The sequence below is a fragment of the Parambassis ranga genome, chromosome 5 (genome assembly GCF_900634625.1).
Source record: "Parambassis ranga chromosome 5, fParRan2.1, whole genome shotgun sequence".
Taxonomy (NCBI): domain Eukaryota; kingdom Metazoa; phylum Chordata; class Actinopteri; family Ambassidae; genus Parambassis; species Parambassis ranga.
In genome coordinates this window covers 16778305-16788445 of record NC_041026.1, presented here as the reverse complement: position 1 = coordinate 16788445, position 10141 = coordinate 16778305, and the positions used below count along the sequence as shown (strand labels likewise).

The 10141-nt window shown below is 41.5% G+C and overlaps 1 protein-coding gene across 1 annotated transcript in view; it reads left to right on the top strand.

The window, feature by feature from the left end:
* The first annotated feature begins 6965 nt into the window (after window positions 1-6965).
* The window catches only part of cacna1da (calcium channel, voltage-dependent, L type, alpha 1D subunit, a), a 45331-nt gene continuing 42155 nt past the window's right edge, over window positions 6966-10141 (top strand). The window contains exons 1-3 of the mRNA XM_028406703.1: window positions 6966-7079; window positions 9355-9522; window positions 9598-9808. Coding sequence (XP_028262504.1) covers window positions 9501-9522; window positions 9598-9808 — 233 coding nt within the window. The 5' untranslated portion in view covers window positions 6966-7079; window positions 9355-9500. The remainder of the gene's footprint in view (window positions 7080-9354; window positions 9523-9597; window positions 9809-10141) is intronic.

The window sequence follows — 10141 nt, the reverse complement described above, 5'->3', positions numbered from 1 at the left end:
CAGTTTATTAAACATCACAACAAGGAAATTAAACAGGTTATAATATGAGCGACTGAGGAAGAACACAATAAACACAATAAAGAGAAAAAAAGAAAACCTAAATAAATGTGACCACATGAGATTATGTGTTATGTGTCTGTTATATAACTTGATACGTAACATAGTATTATTTTTCTCAGTGATAACTGTGATCACTGACTGTCACCATTCCGATTGTGAAGTCAAAAAAGAACAAAGGAGTCAGAACAAAAGTCTCATATTTATTGAATAGCTTCTTCCATTATTTATTTATTTTTATGTTTTCAAAATATCATGTAAATAAAACTCAATTCAAGGGACGGAAACAGATTTTGTTTTGTTTTACAGTGCGGTCTTCAAAGATGGAGATTTTACTCCAAAAGGTCAGAGCTCCGTCACAGTCAGTCCCCTCACTCCTCCTCACTGTCGCTGTTTCCTCTCTGTCCTCTGTCTAACACCATGATGCTCAGTGAGCCTGACGGCAGACCGAGGACACCGTGTTCCGCCCTCAGAGCCTTGCAGTGACAGACCTCATGGACCTTAAATAAATACATGCCCGGGCTTCACTCCTAAAAAGCACCTACACTGTGACATATCACAGCACTCTGCCATGAAAATAACACAGAAATCTGTCAAAAATATTTACTACAGTACAGGAACAGGGACATAGAATCCTGCAGCACCTGCAGTATCCTGCAGCACTAAACATACAATGAATATTCCTATTGTCATTCATCATTTTATCATTAGAAAATAATCACAATTAATTACATATTTTATTAAATAAAAACACCAAATATAAATACTCATGTTTTAACTCACAATTGATATGAGTGTTAACAGAAGTTTTATTAATTTGAAAGTAATTTATGATAAAACAGTTTAAATGCCATACAGTATATTGGTGTTTGATTTGCAGTGTTTCCACAAATCCATATACTGCACACATTTTTTTTAGTATGGGTAAAATTATCCTGCCATCTAGAGGATAATCTTTGACAGTACATTTGACCTGTTTCTAGCTGTATCTGATGTGGAAGCACGTGATGGATAAATGAGATCTCACTGCACCCTTCTGTCAGTGAACGTGGGATTTGGAGAACAGAGCTCAGAGACTCGAGTTGTTTTGGTCTCCATCTGGTGATGTGGTAAAGAAGCAGAGCTTCATTCAAACAATGATGTCATGAAAATTCAACAGTACATCATGTGAGGCGCTTACTGCACGTGCTGCTGCAGTGTTCACTATATTTCATTTCTCCATTTTGAACGTCCTTCCTTCACAGGCCAAGTGCATTACAAACATTGAACAGCAGAGGACACTGTCTCCACATAAATGTTGATGATAGCTGCCATAAAAAATGCCATGAAGTACAGTATACAACCCTATAACAACAACAACAAGAGCAACTACATTTATATTTTAAAGCACCTGAATCCATCTCCTCATAGAGTGTAACTTAAGGGTAAGCTATACAGTGTTTAGTAAGAGGATTACAACAAACGTAAGTAAGTGTCATCTGAATTTATGATCATATTCTCGCTGAGTGTCATTGCTGCACAACATCACGCTCTCTCTCCCTCGCCATGTGATCATCTCTGTGGATTCCTGCCCTTTGCTTCAAACGGGAGGTCATGTCCCAGCACCTCTGCATGACACAGCCGAGCCGATTCCATCTCTTGAGCCCCCCTACTGCTATCCTGGTTCCACCGACATTGTCCTTCTCCCAGTTTCCAGCAACTCCTCTGGGCTCCTGGGCCCTGTCAGAAAAGCTTTCCTTCACAGAGCCCCACAGGTGCCAGCCAATGGCAGCCTGGGAAGACAACACCACGTGACGGAGTTCAGCCAATGTCTGACGCCCACAACTGCACACTTCCTGGAGGGAAAGTACATTTAGAGAGCATGGATGTTTCTATTTTTAATCTCTCTGGCAGAAAAAGAGGAGCAAAGCCACCACTTTTAAAACAATGCCTTAATATAACACTTTATGTGTGTGTTGTACCAACAACACAACACAGAGCTCAGGTAAACAAAAATGTGCTCAGCATTGCTGGCCTTGAATGATTAATGAGATTTCAGAAGTAGCACAGATACACACACACACACACACAAACACACGCACACCACATATGCGCACATGTACTCAGGCACGCTGACATGTGCATGCTTAACTTAGGAATATTCTCACACTCATATGCATAAAATCTCACAAACACATCCATGAATCTTCATACATTTAATGCCAGTTGCTCCTTCAGGCTTGAGCCACTCTGCTCTTATCACTCTAGTTCCTTAAATCGCTCTGCAGTCACCGTGATGACACGGTGCATGCCCTTCTATCTGAGAGCTGTCAATCAACAGTCCATGAGACAAAGGCAAAAGAGACTTGTGATTGAAATATCATCAGTGTTCAGTCATACAGATGCTCACAGATTTGGCTGAGAATGGAGGTCTGGGAATGCATTTTATAAGAAAGGAAGTGAGATATCAAAACATGGCCATGATATAAAGGTGGTATCACTGATTAAGTCAGCAGCAAAGAGGATTAAATGAAGTATCTGAAGATATAAAGATTCAGATGGAGTGCTTTAGATAAGGAGAGGAAGTGGATGAAGAGAAAAAAGGAGAGGCAACAAAGAGAGAGGAAGATTCAGAGAGAGGAGAGTGTGTGAGCAGGGGTTAAGGCTGAGCGTGTGTTGTGGGCTCAGCAGTGAAGTTGACGATGCACTGGGAGAACAGCTGCGCTGCAGGGCTTTCAGGCTCCATCACTACTGCTCTCCTTCAAGCAGCTCCACCAACACATTTCCTCTCTCTCCCTCTCTCTCTCTCTCTCTCACACACACACACACACATATATACAAATGTACACTCATAAACATGCAAAAGCACTGATTGTTGCATCAGTGCACATGAATGTGCTGCAGTAATAACAAGGTTTTATTATGCAGTTGTTCAGTTCCGGATATCAGACATCAAGTCGCATGTGTACATACTGAAAATAGTTCTAAATGTCCCAAATCTTTCTGCTGCTGAGAGCAAAAAAAACCCAACAGATATCTGAAATGAAGCCAATAAAGACACAGAAAACTAGACTGCTGGATGAGATTAAATGAGAACAGGAAGAAAATCGAAATCTGTTTTAAAGAGAGCTGCAGAACGTGAGGGAGGGAGTGAAACTGAGGAATAAAAGGAGTGAAAGTACATTTAGAGAGGTGCAGAAAAACACCACAGCTGTTCACTCTGAATTACATATGTAAACTAAACACATTGTGCACTTTTATTGAGTCAACGCATCATAATCCCTTCAGAGGTACAAAAGTACCCTTTGTCATACAAATTAGTACTGTAAAGTCAGAAAACTGTAACTCTTCAATTAAGTTCATATTTGTTGGGAAAGTGTGTGCTTTAGAGATCACAGAAGCAGATCAGATCAGAGGTGGGGGGTGGGCGGGTGTGTATGTGTGTGTTGGGGGTGGGGGGGGGGGGACTGCTGCACATGAGCCAAATGGCATCCATGGTCCCCGGGGCCCGCTGCACCCTCTGTCCATGTTTTTACTCCCTTCTCAGCCATTTGTGGTCTGTTCTGCTGAGAACCACTGAGCGGGTCCGAAGGACAGAAGAGAGGCAAAGTTTGAACACAAAGACACAGAGATACATGCAGCCCTGCTATTCCAGGTGAAAGAACACTGACTCACTGTTATTTCCACCGTCTTCACTACCATCTGGCAGCCTCTCGTTCAAATCATGAATATGGAAGAAGTGGGGCGAGAACTATAGATTTCAAATAGATTTTGGAAGGCGAAATTGTGAGTTAAAGAAAGTCGAAATATATTATTATCATAATTAATATTATTGGTATGATTAGTTTTAATGGTTCTAAAATGTTTAAACTATGATAAGAACACTTGTACATTACCTATCAGAACTAGAAGCATAAAGAAAATAAAAAAAGCAAAATGGCATGTTATTATACAGATGTTTCACCAGATACAGTAAAGTCCTGGAGCTGTTCATAATCACACATGTGTGGATTACAACACAGAGCTCATGCTATCATGTTGCTATAAAGACCCCTAACTTACACACAGGACTTTTCTTTTTTTCTGGTAAATTTGCATCTTTAATCTTGGCCTGTTGTGTGGCCATCGTAGCTGTGGCACCATTCATAAGACATTTTACTTGTACACCATGTACCCTCTGCACTATCCATCTTTGAACTACACCTCCAACATGTGCCTATAAATGTACAATTAAGGTCCTATTAACATCAAAACGTACAAAAGTAGTACATACAACTACACATTTACCAGCAACACACACACAAACTCTCTCTCTCTCTCTCTCTCTCTCTCTCTCTCTCTCTTCATCCATAGGTGAATAATTTAAGACGATTCTAGAAGAAACCATTATCCTGGGCAGACAGGTAAGCTGATATAGTGAACCTTGTTCCTGCCTCTTCATACAGACGCTCTCCACCTCTCACTCACTGACCAGCTCTGCCACTGAAGGAGATAAGTGTTCTCTGCTCTGTGTTGTTAAATGGGACATGTAGGTGAAGCGGAGGCCTCGCTCAGCTGTTTCACTACAGCAGGTAGGATTTTCACTACACTCACAGTAATGACTCTGCACCACCACTGAACTGCTGATCGCTGCTATGTAGCACATATCAGACTCACTCATGTGGCTGTTGATATTAGATATTGATTAACAGAACGTTTCATATTAAAAGTCAAACTGAGAGTAATCGGTGCTGTTAAGGAGTGAGTGAAGAGAGAAGAAGAAGAAGGGTCTTCTGTGAGTCAAAGCTATCGTTTGGTCATTAGTTTTTCATAAGGGTGGGGTTAATGTGTAGCTGCATGTATGACAGGTGTACAACAGTTGTGTGATACCATTGCATATGCCAGTCATATTATATACTGAGTTATAGATGCACATGTATCAGGAATATTCCAGAATTTGACTGCTTGAACAGAACAGCTGTGAGGGGAGAGGGGTGTGTGTTACAACCAGATCAGGCTAGGCGGTGTTGATTTACTTTCTCATGTGGACACAGAGTCATGAGTAAAAAGAGTGAAGGGGGTTGGATGGTATACATATGAATTATAGCATTAAAACACAATTTCAAACAGACCAGGATTTAAATCATAACTTTAATATTTTAGATGTGGGGACAGGACTGATGCTTTTGTTACACACTCATTTATTTTCATTGACAATTATAAGCTGCATGTCAGTGTGGCAGTAAGGTGTAGTACAATGTAGGAAATTACAGTACACTGTACTACCATTATATGATGTGAGGTTTGTGTGGGCTGTGGAAAGTGAATATAAAACCTGAAGGTGAAGGGTTTACACATTGCTCTGATCAGGGTGTCAGCATTCTGCCAGCAAGACCTGACCATGTGAGTCCAGGCCTGAAGTTTTACAGCAGACATTTTCAAACCTGTCTTATTGGACAGGGTATATTTATAGGACCACAATTTGATTATTGTAGCCAAAAATCATTATTTGACTTAAACTGTGTTAAATGATCTTACTCATACGGCAATTTTTTGGGTTAGGGTTAGGGTTAGGGTTAGTGCTAACCATTAAGGTGCTTTTACAGTGACCAAGTAAAGACAAAGTGTTAGATTATTTATCTAATGTTATGTGAGTAAGTATTTCACTTTTAAATATCAAATTGATGTCTGTACTCTTTAAAAGTGACAGTCATTGCATGGAACCACTGTAGAGGCAATGCAGACTGAATATCTGAGAATTAACAATAATGAATACTTAATCTGTTATTGATTAATATCCAATTTAACTGAGGATGCGCAGTCCAAAGGCTGCCCTTACCTCATTAATAAGCAATTTCAAGAGAAAAAGACATCTTTATCGACCAAAGAGAAGTTTAATTTTTCTGTTCCAGTAGGGATAAATATTTGCTGATTTATTTGTATGTAATTGCATAGAATTTTTATTTGTAGTCCAGATTTTGTTAATTGATCATTGTTAACCATCCTGTTAGAGTTTACGTCTTTGTGGTGGCCACAGGAGGCAAATATGTTGTCTGTCTGCACGACATCTTAAAAATGCCTGAGCGAAATTTCTTCTGATTTTGGTACGGATCTCTGCTTCGAGTCAAAGGTGAAAGGTCGCTCTGACCTCTGAATGTACAGGGCATCTTATAGAGGTCCCATAGAGGTTTGCCACATTTGGCACCAACATTTTGGTTGTCAAAGGACAGAAAACACACTAAAGTGGAACATGACAGAGATCTGCTTGGCTAATTGTAGTTCTGTAGGATTGCAGCCATGTTTAGCAGACTACTCCATAATAGAAGAATCAATTCAGGGTGATAACAAATCATCTTTTTAAGGTCAGTGCATGGTCTATCCCTTATTAACTCCAGGTCTAATTTACGATTATTAACATCTTGGAAATAGAACAGATAATAACAGGATTTTACCTCAAATATAATCCACTCACAGAGAACTTGTAACCAGATTTGTGACAGATGTGTTATAACAAGGCCAGAAGCCTCACACAGACAGTGTTTTTTTTAAAAGCTCCAAACCCTGCATGACTGTTTCCCACAACTCATTTAGACAAACCGGGCTCACATGGGTTCAACCTGACGCTTTATGTGTTATATTTGAAAGGTGTCAGTTTTTATTAAAGAAGCAGGTATCACTGGACACCTATTGGATGTGTGCAGGGGCCAGAAGGAGGAGAGCTGGCTCTCTGATGTAGCTCCGCTCGTTTCACTCTTCACTGGCGCCGTGACGATAAGCAGGCAGGAGGACGAGGATGCTCTGTTGTCTGGTGCGCACTCTCCTGTCTCCAGCTCTCCACCACAATCACCATGGAGGAGCTTAATTAATGCACAGCCTCTATATATATGTGTGTGTGTGTGTGTGCGTGTGTTTGCATATGTGTGTGTCTCTCCTGCTTCCGGAACCGATGAATTTCTGCTGTTTGAGACAGGTCTGCGTTTCTTCGCCCTCCGAAGCTCTGGATCCGCGTTACCGAGCGGAGAGGACCGCGGCTGAATTATAGAGTCTTCAGAAAAAAAAACAAGGTACAGCGGCAGCATGGTGCGGTTTCTGCTCCACAAACTGAAGTTAGCCACTTAGCATAGCTGCATGCAGGCGGTGATGATGCTTTTTTTGTGTCTGTGCATTATTGTCACTTGTTAATGGCCACTTTCCTCTCGACGCTGTCATGTTTGGTGGATGGAGAGGAGGATGTCATAAAGAGATAAATACAGATTAGACTAAAGCAGCGACAGGGATCACATCTTTCCCACAAACTGATGCTGCTCATGTGGACTGACCACTATATTAGCCCTGCGTGTAAGGGCATCGCTGATTGTTGTAATAACGCTGCCAGCTGTTTGTGCCGAGCAGCGAGCACCATCTGACGGCTCTGCGTTGCTCAATTTTCACTATGAGCGCCCGGAGTCAGTCAGTCTGTCATTTCACATCGTTATTTGTGTCGGTGGTGGGGATTTCACCATGTCTTACCTTGGTGCTGTCCAAGGAGAAACAGGAGGACGCTTGATGATGGTTATATTATCACGAATCGCTCGTGGAAACGTCAATGATCATTTTCATCACGGCTGCAACGTTCGACGGTGCTGTCGATGCAGCAGTGATATTAATATTCCAAAAAAAAAAGAAAAAGAAGAAGAGAGGCTTTTTCACAGCCATTGTTCACATATTGAGCTACTTGCACTTTGCATTGGCTACATTTATTAAAGACAAAGGATGTGTTGAAGATGTGCAGCAGTACATTACAATATATCACATGTTCTTTGCAATAAGAAGATTAATTCTTCTTGGAGCATCACTGCAATGTGACCTTTTCTGTTTCTTCCTCTGCGGGGCCTGCTCGCAGTTCAAGGACTTACACAACTGATGTGACCAAGTGATGCCCGAGAGTGGCAGCTGTGGATTCACACACATAGTGTGCTTGTGTTTTCTTATAAAATACACTCAGACAGTTGTTGGGTGGTTTGTCAGTCCAGCAGAGCCAAAGCAAGCTGCCATGTTTGTTGTAATTTTTTGAAAGGTGGTTAGATATCTGTCACACAGGGTGACAGTTAGGGATTATATATATATATATTTATATATATAAGATATACTAGGTTCATATATAACGTCTTGATTGCGTTTACCTACTGCATTGTTTATTTGCTCAGTGCACCCCTGCAGCACAACAGATAACAGCCATACTTCTGATTTAGCACCACCTTCACACACAGATTACCTATTAATTAGAGCTTGATTGTCAGTGCTGAATGTAAACAAAGAAAACACATGCAATTAAGGCAGCACAAGCCTGATGTGTACTGTGTACAGTGGCGGTAGTATTGAAAAGTGGGGGAGTTGTACTGTATTCATCCATATGCTTCACATACACAGCTTCAACACCACATGTAAAAGCAGCTCAGCAATAAACGTATTACTCATATCTAAAAGACAATATTAACACAACAGATTGAATTATAGCTGAGCTCAGATCACTTTCAGATGTTACAGTGATAGTTCAATCAAAGCATTAACAGATCCCAAGAGTCTCTTTACATGTTAATATAAGAATATTGTTTATTTTACAGCTTTTTGCTGAGACCCAGAAGCTTATTGTGCACATAACCCTCTGTCAAAGCTCTAATGTTTGTTGTCATTATTTTCTGATTTAAAAAAACGTCTGTCTTTTCTAAAAGAACTTGGGCATAATGTCTCGCATATAAACACCAGAACAGGTCACCTGACAGCAGCGAATGTTCTGGTTTAGCCAGACAGATGCAGAGCTTTGCTTCGCCATTAAAGCTACTTGCTTATGTTATTACAGATCCGCGTACAACTTCAAACACATTCTTCTCTGCCATTTTCTTGGTTGTTGTTTTATTGGCCTCAAAAAATCAACCATTTCTTGTCTTTTTTTAGAGACAACAAGCTGGATTTTAACACTTTCCCAGTGCAAATGATAAAAGAGAAGAAACAGAATGAGACACACGTAAAATATACAAATAATGATACTATGTGCAATAGAAAGAATATTTATAATAGCCATTAACAACAGGCAGACAGGAAGACTCATCGGGGAAGCTACTCAGTTATCTAGAGGCACTACTCAAAGGTCTGATTTGGGTTTAAGTAAGTCTCACATATTCGAGTTTATAGGCAGGGTGAAGAACCTTAAAATCTGTTCTACTGCAGACTGGATGTCTTTGTAGTGACCTGAGGGCAGGATTAATGCAGTTGGCACTTGCTTAAAAGCGACATCAATTATGCTTTCATTGTTACCAAAAAATGCACTCATGATTTCTCCTTTCACCTTTTCTCTTTCAGAGGCAAATTATGCCAGCAGCATCAGAGTCGCTCGCCCTGGTGACGTGCCAGCTCATTGGTCAGACTACTCTGCCCTCCTCTAGGCTCCCTGTCTACCCTGGCAGATCCATGCTGCTGGATGCTCCTCACAGAGCCACACCCGCACCATGAGCGCCAACGGGCCTGCCCCAGACCCCACAGCCCCCACAGCCCCCGAAGCCCCTCCCACCTCAACTCCTGCCCCTGCTCCAGCACCGGCCCCGGCCCCCACGGCAGCACCGGCCGTTCCTCCCGCCCCACCTGCCCCAGCGACCACTACCATCCCGGCAGGTGCGTTGGCACAGAAAAAGCGGCAGCAGTATGCCAAAAGCAAGAAACAAGGCAGTAATGCCAACAGCAGGCCACCGAGGGCTCTGTTCTGCCTCAAACTCAACAACCCCTTACGCAGGGCCTGCATCAGTGTGGTGGAGTGGAAGTATCCTTTGCAGTGGTGGTGCATGTCTGAGACACTTAGTAGATTAATGCACCTTTTTTTTCATTAATCACACATCCTGGCTTCAGGAATCAGGTGTTCATAAAGAAAAAAGCAGATAATAAACAAACAGTAGTTTTTGTATTTTATCAGAAAATACTCATGTTTCACAGAAGATGACAGAGTAAACGTCACCATGTCCTAAATCCTAAAATACTGGTCGCTCAATACTGACACAACAGAGCTGTGGTGTGAAGCAGATCCTGTCACCACAAAAGCCATCAGATGTAGTGGAGGAGACGGCCTAACATGAACCAGAGAGATGCACTCTTCCAT